Source organism: Pezoporus flaviventris, unplaced genomic scaffold (genome assembly GCF_033815535.1).
Source record: "Pezoporus flaviventris isolate CSIRO_AGI_PZ_B2104156 unplaced genomic scaffold, CSIRO_AGI_Pfla_v1 ptg000015l, whole genome shotgun sequence".
Taxonomy (NCBI): domain Eukaryota; kingdom Metazoa; phylum Chordata; class Aves; order Psittaciformes; family Psittacidae; genus Pezoporus; species Pezoporus flaviventris.
Window position 1 is genome coordinate 37,927,162 of NW_026892563.1, and position 24,312 is coordinate 37,951,473.

At 44.9% G+C, this 24,312-nt stretch overlaps 2 protein-coding genes across 6 annotated transcripts; both read right to left on the minus strand.

Annotated features, from left to right (window-relative positions):
• Positions 1-1,607: 1,607 nt before the first annotated feature.
• Positions 1,608-8,546, minus strand: CSTA (cystatin A). The gene is made up of 3 exons (XM_061454047.1): positions 8,429-8,546; positions 3,539-3,640; positions 1,608-1,831 (listed from the first exon to the last, which is right to left on the minus strand). Exons 1-3 carry the CDS (start codon positions 8,492-8,494, stop codon positions 1,703-1,705), a joined length of 297 nt encoding a protein of 98 aa, XP_061310031.1. The 5' UTR covers positions 8,495-8,546; the 3' UTR covers positions 1,608-1,702.
• Positions 8,428-23,857, minus strand: MIX23 (mitochondrial matrix import factor 23). 5 transcript variants are annotated; one of them, XR_009743503.1, is made up of 6 exons: positions 23,724-23,857; positions 22,783-22,908; positions 21,624-21,770; positions 17,354-17,413; positions 12,292-12,446; positions 8,428-8,615 (listed from the first exon to the last, which is right to left on the minus strand). XR_009743503.1 is itself a non-coding variant. In XM_061454046.1 (5 exons), the coding sequence occupies exons 1-5, from the start codon at positions 23,772-23,774 to the stop codon at positions 8,607-8,609; spliced, it is 393 nt and encodes a 130-aa protein (XP_061310030.1). In that variant the 5' UTR covers positions 23,775-23,857; the 3' UTR covers positions 8,428-8,606. The 5 variants fall into 5 exon arrangements, 3 of the variants coding, with proteins under 3 accessions (XP_061310030.1, XP_061310028.1, XP_061310027.1); XR_009743502.1 differs by lacking the exons at positions 8,428-8,615; positions 12,292-12,446 and adding exons at positions 14,293-14,585; positions 14,721-14,882; XM_061454046.1 differs by lacking the exon at positions 12,292-12,446.
• Positions 23,858-24,312: the final 455 nt, after the last annotated feature.

The window sequence follows — 24,312 nt, forward strand, 5'->3', positions numbered from 1 at the left end:
TTGTACCTCAATAAAAACTTGTTCTCTTGTTTAGAGGAGTGAGTTTGTATTTCACACTTCCAACCACAGCCAGTCTGTGATGGGTTTTGGTTTTATTTCTGTGCTTATGCAACTCATTTATACCTGCTCAGAAACTTTGGTAGCCAGACTTGGAAGTTTTGATGTTTGCCTTGTGCAGTTTGGAGGTTGGGCAGGGGGTGCTGCCCTCTGAACTGGCAACAGCCCTCCTTGAGGTGACACTGCTGCATGTCCTTGGCTGCAGACTGAAGGCACAATGAGCAGCTTTGGGGGCACAGCAGGCTTACATGCACGTTACAGGGCTTTGTGTTAAAGATGTGCTCTGTGTGCCTGTATAACCAGAACTGCTTAGAAGCAGCATGTTCTGCCTCCTGGTTATTGGGGGACTAACATGCTTTTGCTCATATGAGCCCAAGAACCCCCCTTCCAATATGGAATAAAGGGAGCACTAACACTGACTTATTATGGCACTTCTTGTTTTGCTAAAACAGTGGGTTTGGAGACAGAGTCTTTTTTTGGTGCTGGTAACTCCCCACCCCAAAGAGCTTCCATGCTTCAAAAAGCTGAGCACTACCTCCAAATGCTGTGAGAGGGTATCAGTGGTGATAATGCAAGACTTGCTGCATTTTGGAGAGCTGCTAACATTAGGCTGCAGTTCTGAGCTCTTGTGGAAACTGTATTAGCTGCATGAGGTGAAGGACTACTCCCAGGAGGCCAAAGGTTCTAACATTTTGAGGAACTAAAGCATCTGACAAAGGATACTGGCATGAAGAGAAAGGGGCAGCTGCCACATTTTCCTCCACACTAGATGCCCGTGCCAGTTACACACCCATCCTTCACTGTAACACCAAAATATGAATACAAGCAAGGCATGGCCTGAAACCTGTTTAATGTCTTGTACTTTGAGCCCAGCTCCCTAGCAGGTAATGCACATGTCCCTAGCTGAGCAGCTGCTAACTGGAAATGGGAAGTATTTTTGTTGTGGATTGGGTTTGCCCTCTATCTTTGGCACCTCAGAGCTCAGTTGAAGGCCGCTCTCACTGAGGGCGGCTGATGCTACCCAAAAGGGCATGAGCTCCCCAGGTCTCCAGGAAAGCACATTCTGAATCAGGACACCCCTCCCTGCGCCAGGGGCTGAATGCTGCTCTGTGGTGGGGGGCATCTTTCTGCTCCTTCAAGGAGCTCATTCCTGCCCTCCACCCTGCTCCTGTACAGTGAAGCTGCACTTACAAGGGGACACAGTTTGGTTTCTCAGTTCACCCAGGCCAGAAATTATCTATCTAATCTATCCATCTAATCCACGTCACTCACTTTCTGCATGGCAAATAATTTGTATTTAGCATGCTTAAAGTAAACCCAAGAAGCCACATGCAGACATACATAGGCTCTTATGCCTGAATTATACCGGGGAGGCCCAAGTGTTGTCTTCAGAAGATGCCTGACAGTGCTTTGGAAAGAGAGACTGAAATGGGTGTGCTCTGTCTTAGCTATAGTAGCTGAGGTAGTGGAAATAGCCTTGATTAGTATTTCATAGCCTATTGGAGCTTCAGCCAGGCAGCAAACCTAGATATGACACACGGTACGTTAAATAGGTTTCAAAACTTATTTTGTATTCATGCATTTACTGACACAGGCAGAAGCCACATGCAACTTGTAGAAATAAGACACCATTGCTCCTTGTGTCTCAGAAGTAGGTCAGAGGATCATCTCTGGTTTTGCCAGTCTGGAAACCGACAAGGCTGGGACCTTGGTTCTCTTGAGGAAGGCTCTGAAACACCTTTAAGTGGACGTAGTCGGTATCAGAAACCTGGACCTAGAAACCAAAACAGTGGGAAAGTGAGAATCATGGGTTCAAAGCAGGTTCAAACAAAAGGATGTTCTTTATATACTTGGAAGAAGATCTTTGCTCAGAAGCTTAATTTTAGGCATATGTCCATTTTTACTTCAACAGCTCTTAACCCAATTATATAGTATTAACGGGATGTTTAATGCCTTAGGCACCAAGAGGTTGCTACATACTTTCTGGTAGCTGCAACATGGCACTATGTTTGTTTTGGTCTGGATTACATCTGAGCTCTAAGTCTTCTGGTAAAATACTAGTGGTGTGGAAAATTCAGAATTATAAAATAATGAATCTTGTCACAGAGCTCATCCCAGTTAATGCTAAAACGAGTAACTGTTTCCCGTCACTTGCCAGATTGGGAAAGAAGAGACAAATAATCCATTTTCAGTGTCATAAATGGATTTCCTCCCAGTTCAGTAACATGTCAGTCTTCATTTCTGAGCAGTTTGGTCATGAGGCTTAGCATGGACAGCAGACAAGTATTCTACATTGCCTAGGTCAGCAATAAAATGCACAAAGGGAAGAAACGCAACTGGGCATGACTTCTGGCTTTACTGCAGCCTTCCCGTAAATTGTTCCTCTTCATCACTCAGTACTTCACCTACAAAAGCACATCTCACAGGACCAAGGGAAGAAAAACATCACTGATGTAAGTACAACTCAGACTAGTCATATAATAGGTAGTCTACCAGTATAATTCATGATGCTCACAGAGCAGAAATAACTCTTAAGAGTTACTTTAAGGAAGGCCTTGGAAAAGAGGAAGGTTTGGCAGTATCTGTCCTTCCTGGGTTCAACTAAATATGAGAAGTGTGGAGCAAATGCTCTTAATGTCTCTCTGCAGAATTACTATCCAATACTAGCCCAATCTATCTGTCAATTTAATTAATGAAGATTCTGAGCCTTGTCAAGGCTGGGCATGTGTCTGCACACATGTGGAGTTAAGACACAGCAGTCACATGCAAAGCCAGCTCTACTTCCAGAAAGCCAGCCTGCCACTAAGCAATGCTTTCCAGCCGTCAGTTGCAAATATGCCCAGCTGAAAGCTGCTCAGATCCTTGGGTAAGGTTATCTAGTAGAGGATGATGCTATCAGAGGGTTCCAAATTAAGTGTTACCCATTTTACCTCTGCAACAGAAAGCGGGGTTTGAAAATACAGGAAGAACTCACAGGCAGGCTGTACCTCTGCAGCACGTGACACAGAATCAGAACATCAACACACATGCTTGCATGAAAAACTAGTCTGCAGAGTATGGGATGCTTGCATTTCATTAAAAAATTCACTCTAACTGTCCACCAGGGCCTCAGGCTGACTTCAAATTCATCATAATAAATACAACTGGAGGACACAGACCCAATAGGAAAGCTGCTCTGCCTTGAAAGGACACAGGAGGGCAGAGACTAAATAATCTGATCTGATAAAACAATCCATAGTCTTGGAGATGATCCTGTGAAACTGACTATTCACATCTGAAGCAGCACAGTGAATGTTTTACAAGTTTTCATATTCCTGTTCTACAAAAGTGCCAAATATAGGAATTTTATAAGCATCTGTTAGTTACATCAGGTGGTTTCCTATTAAATTTGCTTCCTTTTCTTGTTATAAGCCACTATGCAAGTCACCTACATTGTTTAACTACAAACCATAATTACAAAGCTCCTGTAACATATACAGACCTTAATAAAGTAGTTTATCCCAGCGACCACCTGAGTTTTATACACTATGGCTTTAAAGATGCCACATGTCCTGTTTTCCCTGCTTTCAAATTGTGGCTTCACCTGTAAAAAGAAAGGGAAAAATAGTTAGCAGGTTCATATTTCTTTCCTATCTACCGCTCCAGTTTTCATACTTTCAAACCACACCCTTAATGAACTAAACCCACAACCCCCAAAATAATTCTATTTACACGAAGACTTCCAGCCCTCTTCCCTAGCATTGCCTCCAGCATTCTTTAAAATTCCCCAAGACTTAAGACTTTCTAGCTGATGTAGTTCCTAGGCTATAGGGTTCCAGAAGAAACAACAGCCTGTGCTGACAGCATTCACACTCACAGCTCAGTTAGGTGTTTATGAACAGTACCCAGTTTAAGCACTGTGGATCTTAAAATATGCAGTTCAGATATCTACAGACTGTTGATACACATATTTCAAAAAAAGTGCTAATAGTCTTTCCTGAAACACACAAAGTGTAGAGCAAGATTTAGGTTCAGCACCAATTACAGTGGTACTGTCCTCTCAAAGATTAAATAGTCCCGTAATTACTAGGCTGAAGGGGCAGGGGACTAGCAAGTGAGATAGGGGTGAGCAGCAGGGGCAGTCTGGCCCCTGCATCTATGAGGCATCATAGAATCATAGAATGGTTTGGATTGGAAAGGACCTCGAGATCATTCAGTTCCAACCCCATGCCATGAGTAGAGATGCATCACACTGGATCATGTCACCCAAGGCTCAGTCCAACCTGGCCTTGAACACTGCCAGGAATGGAACATTCACCACTTCTTTGGGCTGCCTGTGCCAGCGCCTCACCACGCTCACAGTAAAGAACTTCTTCCTTATATCTTACCTGAACTTCCCCTGTTTCAGTTTGAACCCATCACCCCTCATTCTATTGCTACAGTTCCTGCTGGAGAGTCCCTCTCCAGCATCCTTGTAGGCCCCCTTCAGATACTGGAAGCTGCTCTGAGGTCTCCACACAGCTTCTCTTCTCCAGGCTGAACAGCCCCAATGTTCTCAACCTGTCTCCATACGGGAGATGCTCCAGCCCCTGATCATCCTCATGGCCTCATCTGGACTTGCTCCAACAGCTCTATGTCCTTCTTACGTCGAGGACACCAAAACTGCACACAGTGCTCCAAAGTGGGGTCGCACGAGAGCAGAGGGGCAGGATCATAACTGGCTTTCTATAGTGATTATGTGACACACATAGTTGTCGTATCACATGTATGTGGTCACAAATATAGAAAGGCAACTGCAGTGAACATAACCTGAAAACCTAGTCTTGTAGAAAGCGTAAACAATCCTCTGCAGGCTGAGTAACAGCCTCTCCTGCACATGACACCCATGCCATCAGCCTGATGCACTCCGGAAGTTGGGCAGAGGAGCGCGTCCTTGGCAGCCTCCTCAGGCAACCCCTGGAAGGGACTAGCAGCACCTCAGAGCTTCTCACCACCCTCCTGGTTCACCACAGTGGAGACTGGCTTTCCCAGCACATCCACCTCCAGAGTGGCTGCCACTCCCATGGCATTCTTTCCTAGCAGGCAGGTTCCCAGAAGCACCCAAGGAACATCCAGATCAGCTACTGCCACAGAGTCAGAAATTATCATCATATTCAGGCTCCTCAATCTCTTACTCTTCTGCCAAGCAGCTTCCACAGGATTTCTGTCCTTGGGAACTGAGAGCTATACTTTCAACTCAGGAGCTCCTGACTCTAGCAAACCAGGGAAACTTCCATTTCCAACCCTCTTCCAGCTGGCTGGGCTGGGAGGCTCCTAGAATGCTCTGGCTGCAAAAGTGGCAACTTCTGGTACATATTAGTCTTCTCTTAGCACAAAACAAAACAAAAGGGAGTTCTGTCTAGTTTTACAATCTCTCCCATACTACATCCCCCCATTTGTTATTTAAGGACAGAGCCTTCAGTATAACTAGGCAGGCAGACAGCTCCCAAATCCTGAGATGGGAAAATGCAACATTCCTAACAGGTCCTTAAACCCAAGACATTCCCCAGTTTTAGGCAACAGCTCTAAATGAAGGAAACTGAAAAAATAACATTGCCCAACCCACTAAGGGTGACTACAGGGGAGACAAGGCAGAGGCTTGAGTAAATAATTACGCAATCCCAAGAGCAGATGGACCTTGGGCATCCCAAGGTCTACAGGTGCTCTTCACAACTTCCCTCAAATCATATGAGCTGCTGCTTTGCTTAGCAGAGCATAAAATCCCACACAATTGCATCATGAAAGGGTTGCCTCAATATAAGGTTTGTTCCTGCAGAATATTTTCCTTACAGAATTATATGAAAGCCTCTATTGGGGGGGGACGGACGGACAGGACTGACGACGACACACACCAGTGAGAGCTCTCTCCTGTTTTCAGCACAAGGCAGAAATTTCACCTTGCAGAAAATAAACAGCAAAGACTAATTTGTTTTCATTTTCTTGAGGTTACTGAGAATAGAAGAACACGAAAATCAAGATCAGTCCTTTTCTGGAATCACACAGAAATCTGTACATCTGCATTTCAGGTTCCATATTTGCCTGTACTTTGTGAGCATTAGCACAGCCTGAAACCAGCATTCACATTTTGAAGTGAATATTTGCTCACTGACATTTGAGCACTGGGATTTAATCTCTGATATACACTGCAATAGGTTAGGATCTTTTGATCACCCCTAACACAGCCAAGAATTAAAACCAGAGCTGAGCATCTGGCATCCTACACTGGCCTAGCAAAGTGTTCAAAGGAGGCCCTTAAGGTACTTCACAGACTCATTAGTTAAATTGCACAGTCCCGAGCTGGCATGAAGCATTGCCCTCCCCATCCTACACATGAGGAAACAGGAACTGCAAATATGCAAAGATGCCACAAGTCCCTGCCCAGGGTCTCCCTTCTCAGGTAAAGGGGAATTCCTATCTCTGCAAGGGCTGCTCCTTCAACCACTTGGTGCCGGCATAGCAGGAACAGTGATACTGCTCCTGAGTAATTTAATCAGTGTCATAGAATGATTTGTGTTGGAAGGGACCTTAAAGATCACCTAGTGCCAGCCTCTGCCACAGGTAGAGACAACTTCCACTAGACCACGTTGCTGCAAGCCCCATCCAACTTGGCCACGAACACTGCAACTTCAGCTGGCACCATGAAGTGAGAGGACCAAGCACCAATACTTTGTTCAAATCAACTCTGGCAGCCCCAGCTGTGACTGACCAACAAAGCCCTACAATGGAAGGTGACTCAGAGGAGCTGGGCAAGAGTGATGTGCCTATGAAACTCAGAAAATGCAGGGTGTGACTGACCACAGCCTCTGCAAAGGCTGACTTTATCTCAACAAAAAGGGGACCAGAAAGTATTTGTTTTAGATAAATAGCTATGTCAGTTGAGTGGATCAACTGGTGGTGTAACTCTGAGTTCATTAAAAGAATGTGAACACCTCCCAGAGGTAGGCAGGCCAGTATTGGGGGGAGTGAATACAGCACTCTGCCTGACAATGAACTAAAGAATTTTGAAGACAACAGCAGGTTTGAACTGGCTTCAATTCATGTACTCCTTCCTGGTGACTGAGGATGCCTAGTGTCATGACAATGAGCATACTAGAGTGACCACATGGAGATCACATTGGTGGTGTCACACCAACTGCTGTATTCCAACTGCTCTATTGCTAAGACTAATATATCTGTATTGTGCTACCAGTGTATTTGTATCACTCTGCTAAATCAAAAGCCTCATGTACCATCAAATAGTATCAGATAAGTAAATTAGATATTAAACAGTATACCTTCCATATGTGAAATATCTCAAAGAACCTGGTCGGAGTACTCTGACACCAGCCTACACAGCCTATTTACACATATCTCCTGGTGGCTCTGCCCTTCCACATGCACAGCCCAGCTCACCTCAAGTTTGGCTTCATCATTGCCTGGTCTCAGCCTGCAAGGTAGCAGGAAACACGGAATGGTGCTGGTGCAAACTCTGGCCTCTATGGCACAGCAAAGGAGGAAGCTGGGATCCCTGCACATTAGGCGTGTGCAGCCATATGGGCCAATATGTTCACCTTCACTACTTCCTATTTTTATTTCCTCAAGGAGGGCATAAACTACACTTCATGCAGTTGCCAAAGAGGGATGAGCAATTCTTACAGAGCTGGGAGGGTGAAGGTGATTGGTTGGGTGGGTCACAAAAGAAGCCTTCCCAATCCCCTCCCACTCCTCAGGACACACTTCATACACTTTTAAGAGCTGCTGCACTGTAGGGCATTAGAGGATCTGCAGAAGTGTTGCTCACACAGCTGCTTCCAGAGCGTGACTGAAGCAACCAAACATCATGCAACTAGACTCATGCTGCCAGGCTCGCTAGCGGGCTCTGCATCTTCACTGTCACTCCAGAAAACAATCCAGAGATACCAGCAGAGAACATGCCATTTATCCATAGCCTTGTCATGTGTATATATTTATTGGATACTATCACATGGTTTGTCCTATCCATGTCCTTCAATGAGGAATTAATTCTGCCAAGTACAATCTTCTCCTCTCAAATATACCAAGTTCAAACAAGTGACCTCAGTGCTGGCACAACAGAGCTGGCCTTTGAAGTACACATGAACGTTATTAACTGACGGAAGCCAGCAGTACTATCCCTTGCAAGGATGAGACAGAGAAGTGGTTCCCCTCAGTCTTACCACAGCAGTACCTATGCAGAATGCTGAAAAAATACTGACAGGCAAGGGAATTCACACGTTCGGCATTAGCTTCTTCACTTTAAACACTGGATCATTATCACCACCTGGTCTCCCAGCCTTTGCATAAGCTGCTGCCCTTGGCAGACAGAGAATTCATCTTCAGATAGGTCACAACTCACCTGGTTAACAATATGCTGGACTTCTGGAGTAGCAGGCTTGGTCTCAGATAAGCCCCCAGGCATCATAGTGGCAGGTAACTTCTCTGAAATGCTGGGTGGTTCTGAAGAGGGAAGTTTAGTGCAGCCTGAGCAGAGTCAGCAGGCATCTCGTATATATACATACACATGTGTCATGGAATCATATGACCTGTAACACATGGAGCCTACCATTACTGAACTGGAGAAGGAGACAAAGGGGGAAAAGGGGGGAAAAAAGCAACGCAAAACACTGATAATACCAAATGTAAGAACCACTTTAAAATCTTAAGTGTGTATAGGCTCCACGTCAATAAGAAAAGCAAAAAACAGCCCCCAGCTACCTGCATTTTAAGACAGTTGGTTTGGGCCACAGCTAGAACTTCTTGCCCCTCCACCCATGTGCAGGTGACTAGTCTCTGTGCTTAGGAAATGGATTAGTCACACCCAGTATTTCCCAACACCATTCAAGATCAGAAGAAAGCATGCAGTAATCTTACTGAAACTGTATTCTCTCAATATCCTTGCAAGGGAGAAACTGAAGCAGATAGCATTTTAGTTTTAGTGACTATGCTACCCTCTGCCTAACCAGAAAGGTGCCAAGGTAAACACCAGAAACAGAAGGGGAAAAAAATTAAATCCTACAATCAAGTACTGCAAATGAGTTATTTCTGCTTCTTTCACATCAAACCTATAGCTGCAGTCATAATAACAACTGAATATGCAGTACTATTTACAGGTTTTTATGAAACTCTTGTGCCAACTTCCTAACAGACAAAATATGATCCCTCTCACTACAGCAGTTGTGTGTGCACAATAGCTGCTCAAGGTATTTATATTTCACACAGAACTGAAATCTGTAGCATACAGTTACAGTCAAACATATGAGAGTCACATTCGTGACCATACGTGAACGTACAAAGCTCAAAACACACTCAATCTACTGCCGGCAACTGTTAGCAGCCCTACCTGGTAAGGAAGAACCAACACCTCAAGACCAGAGGAAAAAACTGCTCCTCTTTAGTATTCCTGAAACCCCCCTCTCCAACAAGTGGGAGGAATGCTGTTCCAGAGCTAGGACCAGAGAAGCAGCAAGCGATCAGGCAATCTTAGTCCCTAGGTGGGGGTACATGGGGGTATGTGCGGCACACAGGCAATGGACATTTCTGCTGGAATCAGCATTAGGGAATTTCCTAGAAACAAGCATGTTCATGGCCACAGCAATGGTGGCTGTGTAGCACAGACTTATCAGTGTCCTAACCAGGTTCCAAACACTCCTCAAATGACAAGTGATGGAACAGACTGTAAACAAGTACTTCGTATCTAACTTCAAGGCCTGTTCTTGGTATAAAGGCCCCAGGATTGAGAAACTGGGGCTGTAGAGGACTTAAACTCCACAGTATATAGATCAGAGTAACAGCATGTTACCAATGAAGATGGTGCAGAACTTCCCAAACTCTGAACATCGGTGTTAGTGTCAGGAGAGTGGATGAAAGGCATTTGAGAAAAAACAGTTGTCCTGAGACAACATCTTTCTGAACAAAAAGTGTTCCCAGTCCTTGCAAATGAAGGGAAGTGTTAAAACTGGGATTCTGCCACATTCTCCAAATTCGCCGCTTGAGATCAGGAGTTCCTCAAAGCCCAGTCCAGGGAGTTAACAACAATTCAAGCTAATGAGCTCAAATGCCTTGTGTTGCATAAGACCCTGCTGATTCACTCAATGCTGATCATCTTCCAACATGTCACTATCATGCATCTTATTCACACAGCAGGACAGATAAGCCAACTAACTGGAAGAGCCAGCTCACCCTACCGAGGCCAGAAGCCATGGGATGTTTCAACAACCATACGGCATCAGTGCTACACCAGGGCGTTTTATAAACCTCTCCATATCACTCTCCAGGGTGCAGATCTAACTGCCCTGGGAAGGGATGTTGATAAGATCCCCATAGCAGCACTACTTCCCTGGAGAACCACTGATTCTGATTAGTAGGCAATATACATGAGCACAAAGACTAAGAGAATTAAATTTTAATCCTCTAGGTGTGAAACCAAGAAAACATTGTCTGGAAATTATTCACTGGATTCTGTATTTCTGGGTTGGCTGGGTTTTGACTTCCAAGTGTAAGAACTTCCTTTTTTTTTTCTTCCTGAATGCACACATTTGTGCAAAAGGGAAGGAAAAACAACACTGTCAGCAAGCTGATGCTAAAAATTACACAGGCAAACCTGTCTTCTTTCCACGGGAATGCTAATGGACATCCCCCAAAATCCAGTGATATGTCTAAGATTTGCATGCAGTACTCATCCTGCACATGTAGTTCATGAAGTCACTCTGAAATCTTGATGTTTCAAAGACCTGCTATCAAAGACGATCAGTGGCAATGGACATGCAAGGCAACCGCATCTACACCTCTCTCTAATTATTAAGCTTCGGATGTACTGAAACAGCATTTGGAATGCTGTTTTGAGAAGAACAGACATCCCCATTCCATCTCCTGCACAACATCGACAAGCCAGTGAGCGCATACACTTCGGTACTGGAGACCTGTTTGATGTTACATACCATTTCAGCTTACACTCACCACTGGCACAATGGCAGCTTCTCTTCACATAACTACTGCTCTTAACTTGGAAAATCTGTGCTGGGAGAACAGCACCTTATAGTTCTACAGCTGAGTAACATCTTGCACTATCCCAGTAATCGAGAAATAAATGTCTATAGCCTGCAGGCCACTATTCTCTGGTCCTGTATAAGCAATTTTAGGAAGCACAAGTTATAGGCAATAAAAACATGAGTACAACACCAAGCAAACAAAACCCAAATCCCAGGGTTATGAATTTATGAGTTATTTTTAAACCAGAAATTAAGTCACCTCTGTAGGAATGATTGTGAAAGCTAAGTCAGTAGGTCAGTCTTCTGGTTTCACAGCGACAAGGCACGTAATTGTGACTGGATTAAATGACACACAGTCTGCACCATTTTAAGAGCTGCCAAAAGAAAGCAGCCCTCCATTCACCAACTGAAGATCTGTTTGTCATCATCACAGTAACAAGAGTCTTGACTTCTAATATGCTGCTCTGCAATAAAGGTCTCCCCTCCTGCTTCTCACACTGATTTCAGATTTCAGCAGCACAAAACTGTAATATCCCAAAGACTGTGCTGAGCCTCTTGTACCAGTAAAGAGCCGCTTCCCCTCAGTCTGCTCCAAGACAACCAAATTCTATCCTTAAAAATGTTCTGTAAAGAGGTTACCTGTTTCATTAGTCTTCCATGCCTACAGGCTGCAGAAGACAACAGCGCTGAGTGCCAGAAAAAACACATCTCTCTATTTCACAGAAGGAAAAAAGCAGCTCACACTTGAGAGGACATCCCAAGCAAACAGGATCTGCTCACCTGTATTTACCACGTCCAAACAATGCGAAAGCCCCACCAGTGGGGCAAGCCACCTGCGGGAGATCTAGACTTTTGGCAGGGACATCAGTTGTGCCTTTACTTGCAGAAATAAAAGTTAGAACCAGGAAAAAGATGAAATCCTGGTATTTGTGGGGTGCATGATTTGATTCTCATATGACATCAAGCAGCCCAGTAATTTTGTGACTACCTTGATGGTACAGTTGAAGCAGGATTCAATCGCAGATTAAGCACGACCCTAGAATGGACAAGGGTCACTGAACAGAGATTTTACCTTTGTTTAGTACAGCCCACAGGTCATACCAGTGCCATTAGCATACCATCACAAAACATCCCCCTTCGCAGGCAGATCTTAAATACTCAAAAAAAAATAGCAAAGTCATTTTCTCCTTCCCTGTGCTCCAAAGCATGGCATGCAATTCCAGTAACTCACCTTAATGTTCCACTATGTTCAACAGCAAGACTCAAACAGCCTCTGATCCATGCGATTTGCCATGTACTGTAAGAGATATCCCTCTGTGCTCAGAGCAAACTAAACAGAGTAATTCAACTTCTCAGTGCAAACCTCTGTATACATGCTGCAAACACCTGCAGAAGGGAGGTTTGGGACTTAGAACTTACGGTGTCAGAAGTTCTTCATATATAGGTTTGTATAGGTCTACTTGTTTGGCCTTATATTCAGATGAAAAACAGTGCTACATTAGGGTTGGTTTTTTTTTGGTTGTTGGGGTTTTTCCCATCGTTTTCTCATAACAACTGCTAAACTGGGCTACTGAAAAAAGAGAAAAACAAATCTAGGTATGTATCACATCCATTCCACAGGTCATTTTTCACAGCATCTGCTTAAGTGAAGAATTTTTTCCACAACAGCTGAGCAAACATCTGGATGGGTAGAGGAGGACAGCGATTAATTCTCATTGCAGTCTCTAGTTTCTACAGAAATACAAGCATGAATTTCCAGAGTATTGATGCCAGCTGTCTATACACACTGGCAGAAGTTTCTATCATACAGCTGACTTAAAAGGAACATTTATCCTGCAGTTGTAGATCCAGGCCACAGACAGAACAAGTATTTTAGACACCTATATTAGAGGTCACTCTCAGGAGTACTGACTTTTTAATCAAAACTAACTGTTCTCAACATCTCATTACTGGACCATCTCCTGTGCAAATTAGGTTGGTAGCAATTCAGCCCACAGTTCTGAGCAGTATTTGCTTTCCACTTTGAGAATAAACACTTGTAAGAATTTATCAGTTGAAGAACAAACATGTTTTCTGCTTTCAGAGATGCAGAAAAACAATGAGGATACTTCGAGAGCGAGACTAGCACTTCAAATGGAGTAAAGTTCTGCTTAGAGCAGTTGCAGTACCTTGGGGGAAAAAGGGAAAAATAATGAAGTTTGAAAATTAGGATTTATAGCCTCAGAGACTTAAATTACATTTCTGCCCCATTCTCAAAGAAAAGTGAGACTTAATGTCTCTGCTGCCCAAAAATAAATGCCACCAAGTAGTTCGAGTCTCTTATGGACAAACAACTATAAACCAGATGATGCTGCACAGATTTTTGCCCGCTTTCCAGTAGCACAGGTACATTCCTCCATTTACTTCCCACCACCCCATATATGCACAGCTTTTAGGGAAGTGGGAGTATACAGTAATTTTGGTACTGTTACTGAATTCCAAAGCATTTCTAAGATGGGGACTGTATTTTTAAGACTCTTCAAGTTAAAGGCTTCTTAAAGACTTAGTGCTAAGTAATAAAACCAGCTGGCAACCACATAGACCTTGTTATTTGACTGTCAGCCAGTTAGTTAGCAAAACATAAAGGTATAATTACAGCAATTCTGCCTTCTTCATACTTACCCGCTTTTAACAGCAGAGGTGTTGCACTAAAGCTTTCTAAATATACAGCTACAGCCAGAAGCAACAGGACCAGGTATGCGCAGCTATTTTGCCAGTTCAAATGCAATTCACCTATGGGATTACTTTCAAATTTCAGGAGGAGGGATAGCGAGCTGCCTCATTCCTGAATTGAGACTTATCTTCATCTCCACTCCAAAGTTCCCTATTTAAAGAAAAATTACAGAACTTGGGAATGCAGACCAAAGGCAGTATGTGACGCATGCTGCCTGTCAGCATTGTGGGAACATTGGCAAACCTGCATCCGCATGCAGCTCTGAACCAATGCTGCCGATGCTGAGTAGTTCAGAACAATGGTGACAGCTTCCTCCTTTCAGGGCTGCTGAACCTACGCTTGCTGATCATTCTGCAATGTGTCACTTCCTTTCAGATTTTAGTGTATTATTTGCACAAAGATACCATGTTCACTGATTAACAGGCACCCTGTCCTCCCTGCTCAGAGCTGGTTTTTACTGTTTCTTTCCCTCTAGGACTGTTGAAGCTGTAGAAGTGCAAGAAAGATGCCAGTTTTGCATTCCATTTGAAAATTATTTTAATACTATAAAATTCATTTGTTCACATATTTTGTACAAAAGATGAGTTGTTTTCTCTTAATTACAGGAGAATCATTTCATCTTGAACTTTCAGCTAAGTAGGTCCAAAACAAAACAAGACTGGGTTCTACTGGTTCTGGAGGGTCGCAACACAGCTCACCCAAGGTCTCTTTCCAGTTTGGCTCTCACGGTTATGGACCAACTTGATGGAAAATACCCCACATCATTGACTCTTCGGAGGCTTGTAGTGAATTCGGCAACGTTCATTAAATACCTGAGACACCAAAACAGAAGAGCAAAAGCGAATCAGCCCTCCTCCAGCAGATGAGAAAAACTTCAGGCAACTCCCTCTTGACTGAGCACCCATCTCAAGATACCCAGCCCTGCTGTACCAATAAATGGTACTTACCAAAGCATCTGTCTCCATTCACCTTCTCTCCTGGCTTTGGTGAATCCAAAGTTTGCAGCCTGATGCTGGGGGACTGCACAGCACTAAAGGTGTTCTCCCTCAGACAAGGCAGGCTCATAATCCTGGCAGTCTGTTGTCATCAAAGATGCTGATGCCTTTTTTCTTTTATTTTAAAAGAGGGAGGGGAAATCACCAGTGGAAGGCTACTGACCAGCTGTGTTCTGTTAAGTTCACTCTGGCATTCAAATCTGGATACTCTACTCTTCTCTTTCCTGAGCAAATGCATTTTACATTGCCACGACAGCTAAGAGGTGCAAGGGCTCTTGGAAGCCATGTTCATACTGTTAGTTATCTGAGAGCAGGTGATGCTGCCTATGCAAAGGGCACACTGCTCTTGCCTCACTCACCTCTGCACCTTCTCTGAGTAAAATTTAGCACACAGAACTAGAGACTGAAGATCACATTTATTTAGTGTGAACTCTGGGCCTTGTCAAGCAGACTGCTTACCCTAACAAATGTGACTATTTAAAGTCAGGCAGTCTGAATCTAAAGTACAACACACAGGCTCACACCAAAGTTACAGGTGCTCTGTACAAGCAATTTAGTTGTTGTTTTGGCTCTGAACTTTGTCCAGCACATGTCCTGAAAAGCGACACGAGCAGCACCTAACACCAAGCTGAGGCAGTTACCAGCTCCCCCACCAGCACTCCTGGTTTCCAAGGTATCCAGGCCTTTTCAGATCCAAATGCCTAGGACTGTCAGGAGATTAAGTTTCGTGAACTCTTCCACTGGCTTCACATGCAAAATGAGTGGGACAGTGACTTGGGGAAGCTATGTATCACTTCATATAAATACATTCTTTTGAACAGTATCTTCCTAGCATCTTCTACAGCTGATGCCCCTCTTCAGAGTTCAGAACCTCTGGCAGCTTCAACAGAAGTGAAGTCTGGAGCATGCATCAGCTTTAGAATTGATTCTTAACAACTTCTGAGTCATTTTCAACTTGTTTTCAAATGTAATTTACATTAAGAAACAGACACGTATTACAAATGGCTTCATATTGCAGAAAAACAAAAGCTGTGATACAGTTTCTTTCCCTCACACAGACAGCATGTCACATTATGTTACCACATGCAGTGGACACCTCTGGAACAGTGAAGAATATGCAGTGGTCTGAGATCAGTTAAGCAACAGAAGCAAACTGTAGAAATCAAGAGCCATAAAGGTTCTTATTCAGAAGCATGCAAATTCTTACTAAAATAAGCAAATTGCACCATTTTTGTCCATTGTCTATCAAAAGACATTTTAAGGGTCACTGGTCACATTTTAAGGGTCACTCTAAAAGACTGTAAGGGTCTCTTGCATCCAGCAGCACACCAGCTTGCTTGCTATCATGCAACCTTTGAAAGCTTTTTGAACAGTAACTCCGCAGCCTATGGAAGGAAGATCCATGCTACAATCCTACTAACACTGCCTCCTACTGTTAGGATCATTGACCCACAGATACCAGTGTGGTACCCAGGCCACTTAACTCCATTGGTCTATCTGTGAAGAGCTATTCTCATTTTTCAGACAGGAAAGACAGTGCCTGAGAAACCTTAGCATTCATGCTACTATGTAGAAACTTGATTTTGATGTCTTTTACATAATACTATAATACACTTCAAGGATAAACTCCAATGGGGAGGTTATACCTCCCAGAGGCTGATGGAAGTATCTTGTTTTGGAAGCCAATTCCTTGTTTGATATTAGCCAAACAGAATTCCACTGCATGCATCTCTATCCAGCAGCATCTTTCTGTATGCCACTCTTCGCTACAGCTACCCAGAGCGATGCTGGCAAATACCTCTTTCCTAGTCAGATTTTTCCAGTCACTTTTCAGCTTGTTAGGGTTACTGTAAATACGTAAGTGTACTTTCCAACTAGAAGTCTGCAACAGTAAAAAAGAGTGGAGGTCCTCACCTGCAAACCAATAAGCACTTCCATGCTACAAATAGCATTCGGGCCGCAACTATGACTGATTCTAATTCCTTCAGTGACATGCTTTTACAGGCAGCTAAATGAGACATTTCTGCCTGTATTCAGAGGGAGACAAAAGTCCTTTTTGCATTTGGAGAGGAAAAGAGGTTCTCTATACAGTACTGAAAGCTCTGAAAAACTACAACAAACCAGATGCGAGGTGTGAAATGCTGCAGCGACAGAATAGAGCCACCTCAGAATTTAAGCTCAGTGCCAAGATCACTTTATAACAAGACAGCATCTGGGGCTATCAATCGAGAGGGTGATGTGCCCCCTCTGTTGACACATGAAAGCAACAGCAAGCCTGCCCTTTGCACCAGGGAGCTCCATCAGGAAAAGGTTCAACTTCCACAGCCCCCTCTTCCTCTGTCCTCTGCTCAGAAGCACCATCAATACCACACAGCCAAATCTGAAAGACTTATCTCTCTGACACTGTTGGAGGCCCAGCAAAGCTTTTCAGATAGGCCACCATGGAAAAGTCACTTAGCCACTGGGCAAGGAGGAGAAAGGGAGCTGCACAGGGAGTACTCCACAGTCCTTTCTCCCCCCTAAATCATATGCTTTTCTTTCCTTTGCAGTGCAGAACATCATCACTATTTTAAATGATTGAATACCTTCCAGCTTCTGTCGTTTACCACTTCTTCAACATTCAGCTCCGACTGCATCAATTTCAACTGCAAAAACAGATAAAGAAGTGATTGTCAAACAGTAGACTGTAGTCTTCAATATTTACCACTACTGCAACTTTCTAGATCTGCAGCCTTGAGCTGTCATTCTTCCATGCATGCATTACTAGAGAAAGCTGGCAGCAAAGCTACGACTGAGCACAGGTCTCAGAATCAGATTTAGAATTCAGATCATAAATAGATCCTCTCCATTTCCTTTGCTGTCTCTGCTGTGTACTGACCAAAAAAGGGTCTACAAGAACATGTATGTTCATGATATATGAACAGTTAAGACGTTATCTGATCACAGAAGGACAAATCAGGTTTACACAGATGCAAAAGCTCCAGCAAGAACTACCACAATATACAGTTCTTGAACACGCACTTACCATAAGAAATGTAAGACTCTCTTTGATTTGCACCCATCAGGAAGCCCAACAGTTGTGTTCAGGTAACCTGCAGTAATTTGACCCTGCCATGAGGCCCTGAAGCAAGGGATTTAAGAACCATCTGCCTTTTTTTGCCTATAGTTCGGATGTATTTTTGTTGGAGTCTCAACAAACTAAGGATCAGTGTTTATCCATTTTAAACACAGGGCTTCATTTAGAGGTCGTGACCAGATGCAAGCCAAGACAGAAATTCCATCAAAAACGTTCCAAGTAAGATGTCCAGACACACGCAACTACTAGAGCTGCTGGATGCACCTTTACCTACTCAACAGGACTTCAAACTGTTTGAAATAACCATCCAGAATCTACAGAGTGAATAGATGACCCAGATTAGTCCTTGTAAAAGAACCACTCAGAAGATCCTTAGCAGTTCAAAGAAAGGTTTTTCCTGCTGGTGCATGTCAGTAGATTTACAATCATCTTGACTGTAGCATTGTAAGGAAGAAGTTCTTTCCTGTTAGGGTGGTGAGGCAATGGAATGGGTTGCCCAGGGAAATTGTGAATACTCCATCCCTGGCAGTGTTCAAGGCCAGGTTGGACAGAGCCTTGGGTGGCACAGTTTAGTGTGAAGTGTCCCTGCCCCTGGCAGGGGGGTTGGAACTAGATGATCTTAAGGTCCTTTCCAACACAAACCATTCTGCGATTCTATGATTAACTGCCTTTGACACCAAGATTAAGCAAAAATATTTTAGCCTTTTCCTTAGAGTTGCAGAACTGAACAGCAATATAGTATCAATGAACATGGCTATACAGTGGAATTTGTTGTTGTTTTTAAAACATAATCTGACATTCTGTCCTGGGTTCAGCTGTAGCAGTTATTTTTCTCCTTCCTAGTACCTGGTGCAGTGCAGTGCTTTCAACTTTAGCCTGAGAACAACACTGATAACACACCAATGTTTTATCTGTTGCTCAGTAGCACTTACCCCTACCAAGGACTTTTCAGTCCCTCATGCTCTGCCAGTGAAGAAGGGCACAAGAAGCCAGGGGGAAGCAGAGACAGGACACCTGACCCAAACTAGCCAAATGGGTATTCCATAGCACAGCACATCATGCCCAGTATAGAAACTGGGGGGAGTCACCCAGAAGGCCCAGATCACTGCTTGCATCAGGCTGGGTATCGGTCGGCAGATGGCGAGCAATTGTATTGCGCATCACTTGTGTTTATTGTTTTCTTTTCCTTAATTCCCCTTTCAGTTTTATATTCTCTCCCCTTGTTATTTCCCTTATCATTATTATTGGTGGTAGCAGTAGCGGTTTTGTGTTATACCTTAGTTACTGGACTGTTCTTATCTCAACCTGTGGGATTCACATTCTTTTGCTCTCCTCCCCATCCCCAAGGGAGCATGGGATAAGAAGGATGGGAGTGAGCAAGCTGCGTGGTTCTAAATTACTGGCTGGGCTTAAACCACGACATGTTTTGACAAGCTTTACTAATTCACTTGCTAAAGCTGTTAATCATTATGCTGTATGGTTTGGATTTCCAGGATTTATTTGGTTGGCTATTTTCTGATAATTCGTTTCAGTAAACTAAGACAATAACAAATTAATACAATAATCAAATGGCGTTTCGATGTAAGCAGATTAAAAGATTTAGCTGCTAAACTGGCACTACTCCAAGTTTTCTTATTCAGTGACCCAGAAGTAAAAATTTTGGATAAAATCCTCCAATTTGTACCATTAGCAGGATGAGAGAAATATAAATGAGAAAGCAGATCTGTATTGCAAACAAGTGAATATATATTTGAAATGCAAAATCTTAAATGTAGGATTTCTTCTGTCAAGACAGCTTTCTGGAGTTGTAGAGAAAACACCACTCTCAGAGAACTAAAAAATCCAAAAAGGGGGTGGGGGAGATGCACTTCATAAAGTAAAAATTTGAGGTCATCTCATCAAAAGCTTTCTGGGATGTTTCCAAATCATGGATTGCTTTTACTATTTGAAATCACTTTCAACTGTTCAACATTATCATTGCAATACTCCCAGTGGTTTCAGTGATAGGTTCTGGGCTCAGTAACCAAATGATTTGAGAAACTGGCTCTGCAAACAACATTTGAAGAAAATACTAATTCCAAACTAGTATGGATGCTTATTAGCAGTTCCCTAAGTGAGGCTTTAAGAACAAAAGCACTCACCTGCCACCTGGTTCTTAAATCTGAGCTCACGACAGAGCACTTCTCTGAAGAGCACAAGAACAAACATTTCGTTCACTCAGTGCCTGGGAAAAATCAGATGCTTGAGTTCAAATCATCCCCTCAGGAAGTTCTTTTACTACAGCTGCGTCAGCATCCAACTGCTCTTTGAAAGCAGGGGCTACAAGTGGCTCCCCTTGGAGGTAGAGGGATAACAGGGGAGGTTCAGGTTAGATACAAGGAAGAAGTTCTTTACTGTGAGGGTGGTGAGGCACTGGCACAGGTTGCCCAAGGAAGTGGTAAATGCTCCGTCCCTGGCAGTGTTCAAGGCCACAGAGGACAGAGCCTTGGGTAATATGGTCTCGTGTGAGGTGTCTCTGTCCATGGCAGGGGATTGGAACTGGATGAGCTTAAGGTCCTTTCCAACCCAAACCATTCTGTGATTCTATGAAGTCGTTCAGCACCACAACAGCAAAATTTTAGGACTGGTCTCTTCAATTCTTTAATTACTGCAGCAGAGAAAGCCACACTCAGCATATAGGACCATATATACGTATACGTGATGGTGGGATATCTGGCTGTTATGAGAAGAACTCACCCTTGTATTGGAAACCCTGGTTATGACAGTCCTCAGCAGAGGAAGGCTCACTAAACTGCTGAACATAACACACACCTAGCCAGTGTAAGCAAAAAATAAAAAAGCAATAAGCAAGCAGTCTTGTTATGTGATGCAAGCACATGAGCCATACAGAGCAGGTCTGGAAGAGAAATCAACTGAACAGTTCACATCCCAGCTAATCTCCACTCCTAGTACATATGCAGTACCTTTTTGCCTACAAAGGAGAGCCTGGAACAGGGGCAAGAGAGTGGGGTTCCCTTCTCCACTTCTAATGCTCCATCTAGATCACCTCTGGTGTAAGTGTACTTACACTTTCCATCCAGAGGCCAGAAGGTTGAGAAGGTGTTTGCAAGTTAAAATTCCCTATGCAAACCCAGAAATCTCTCTCACACCATCACAAGGTACTCATAAAATTAATCAAAGAAATACTAAAGAACGACAAAGTCACTTAAGTGGAATTCAAAGTTGCCTGAAAGCTCCTCTTAGAGGACAGGAATTCCACTTAATACACCAAGTAAAGATGATGCTTCTAAGGGTGACAGCTTCAAGGCTGCATAACTGTGTGGTGCAAGAGTCATACATGAAAGCTGTATTTCATTATCTTCTGGTGTTTGCACCTTAGCACCCATATTTGCTGTTTGCAGATATACTAGTTTTACAAGATCTCAAATGTCAAAATGAGCCTTCAGGCATTTTAAAAGGACTAAGCAAGCCACAGGTAAGTTATATGCTAAGTGGTGTTAGCCAGTGAAGGTTAGAGCCCACCATGGGGAAGCACATAAGTTTTTTCTATGGCATTTCTGTAACACGATCTCAGAAAATGCTCCACTTGCAGGATAAAAGCAGCTCTCTCCTGAGGGCTAAGGGAAACAGTTCTCATATACCCAGCCAGCAAGAACCTTAGAAAAGACTGCCCAAGCCAGAATCCACTTCAGGTTCTCTCCATCACACTGGTCTTCCCATTTGGGAAAGATCAACTCTTTTTCCTCTCTAAGTAATCTCTACAAAGCTCCACCACTCACCTTTGTCTGCTCTTTCCTGAGTTGCTTTAATAACGCTGCATCATCCTGGGCCTTTTCTCTCTCTTCTCTGAGAGTTTTCACTACATTGGAAGTCTGAGCAATGCAGTTTTTGATGATTCTCTCCCTGCTGGTATGAGCATCCATCAACTAAGTGGGGAGAGAAAGAAAGTCACAACAACTCGGCAGATAATAAAATTACTCCAATTTACAAGTTAAAAGAAAGACTTTCTAAAGTCAAGGCACTGCTGTGCCTATAGAAAACCCCTGATTCTACGTTAGAAGTAACACTGCTTTTAGTAACAGGTAACAAGTTGATCAAAAGTCAAAGATACACATGAGCAGGAGTCTTGCAAAGGAAGAAGTGGACAGGGCTAATACCATCCACTGAGGCCTGAAGTGCACCTCAAGTATCACTGCTGCAGAACAACAAATTTCCCTACGTGGTTTTAAACTGCAGTAACTGTTACATGCATGCACTTTAGATGCATAGAGAAGCCAAGCATGCCGATTACAGGTATATAAAGCACTGGTGAGGCTGCACCTTGAATCCTGTGTTCAGTTCTGGGCTCCTCACTACAAGAGAGGCATTGAGGTGCTGGAGCGGGGCCAGAGAAGGGCAATAGAGCTGATGCAAGGCCTGGAGCACAAGTGTGATGAGGAACGGCTGAGGGACCTGGGGGGTTTAGTCTGGAAAAGAGAAGACTCAGGGGGAACCTTATTGCTCTCTACAGTTACCTGACAGGAGGATGGAGTGAGGTGGGGTCGGTCTCTTTTCCCAAGGAACAAGTAATAGAACAAGAGGAAACAGCCTCAAGCTGTGCCAGGGGAGGTTTAGACTGGAGATGAGGATCAACTCCTTCCCCAAAGGGTGCTCAGGCATTGGAACAGGCTGTCCAGGGCAGTGCTGGAGTCACCGTCCTTGGAAGTGTTCACACACGGTGTAGACAAGGCCCTCAGTGACACCAGAGGATGGACTAAATGGTGGAATTGGCAGTCCTAGGGTTAGACTTGATGATCTTAAAGGTCTTTTCCAACCTAGTTGATTCTGTGATTCTAATATATCAAGGTAGTGGTTTCAATAGAGACTGGGGATGCTTTACTAGCCTATGCACGTAAAACATCCATAAGAGGACAAAGAGTCAAAGGAGAGCACACTCACAGACTGATACAGCTCTTTACATGTCTGGCTGGCATCAATCTTCCCCACAAAGGAAGCTGTTGGAATCGTAGTGTTTAATTCGTGGATAATTCTGTCATCGATCGTCCTCATCACCCTGAGAAACTCCTGTATTTAAAAAAATAATAATCATATTTGCTCATATACCTGAGAAAAACCTACTACAAAAACCGTCCCTTAGAAAACTAAGTGGATTGCGTACAAACAGCAACAAAAAGCCCTCACCAAACGCACATATGAAGTACGCGCATACAGCATATGCAGCAGTATGTGCTGCAAACCAACTGGTCTCCTCAGCAGCAAAGGCCAGAGGGGAGACAGAGCTGCTGAGCGCCAAGTAGCGAGCAGCCCCCGGTCTCCCTCTGGTAACCCACCCGCAGAGCCGCTGCCCAAGGCCCCATCGCCACCGATCCACGCTTCCAGACGGGAAACTGGGCACAACCTGCACCAAACCTCGAACTAAACAAAGGAAACACCTTCATTAGGATACGGTATTTAAGGAACAGGCCAGCCATCACCGCCGCCGTCCGCCGCCCCGGACACTGCTCGCACCGCACGCGGGACGCTTCGCTCTCCATTAAACAACGTGCGGGCGCGCACGGAGGCTCCACGCCCCGTCCCGTCCCGGGGTCCCCCCTCGGGAGGCGGGTTTCCCTGCCCCGCTCCCTGCTAGAGGGCACCGCTCTCCCGCCGCCGGGGTAACCGGAAGGCCAGGCCGGACCAGGCTGGGCTGGGCCGGGTCCCCCTCTCCGCCGCCGCATCTCGCCCGTCGCGGGGAGTGGTGACCTCGCCGCCCCCCCAGCGGGGTGCGCGTTCCCTCAGGGCCGCACACGGCGTTGCCCGGAGGCGGCGGCAGCGCGGCGATGCAGCGGGAGCGCCCTTGCTCACCGCCAGCACCACCCGCACAGCCCGGCGCGGGTTACCTGGAACTCGGCGAAGTCCTCACAGGTCCCCGCTCCGCCGGGCGCCGCCATACTGGAAACGCCGTCGGCCGCGGCGCCAGCCAATCCAGCGGCGAGGCGGGATGACGCGGGGAGGGGCGTGCCCTGCCGAAGGGAGCTGCCCACGGCCGGGCATCGATAGCGGTGCCGTAGGGCGGCTTCGCGCTGCGGTGCGTTCGCCTTCGCTTCTCCGGTGCCGGCCCAGCAGGGACACTGAGGAGCGCCGGGGCCGCGCCGGTGAGTGGCTGCCCCGCGGGGCTCGGGGGCCGTCAGCGGTGTTATCAGCCCGGGGATGCCGGGCCCTGTGCGGTGGGGAGCGGGGATCGCCCGGGCGGCCCCGGCCCAGTTGCAGGTGGTGCGGCGGGGGAAGAAGCGAAACGAAGGGAAGCTTTGGCGACTGCGTGTGGGGCTGGCAGCCCCCAAACTGACTGAAGAACATGAAAGGAATGGATTTGCACCTTTCCTTTCTTCTCTGGAGAGCTTGGAAAGGGCTTGGTTGGGGCTGTCCGCCTCTAAACGTCAACTTTGCAGGGGTGGAATGTATTGTACATAAAAAATGAAGGGCGGCTCT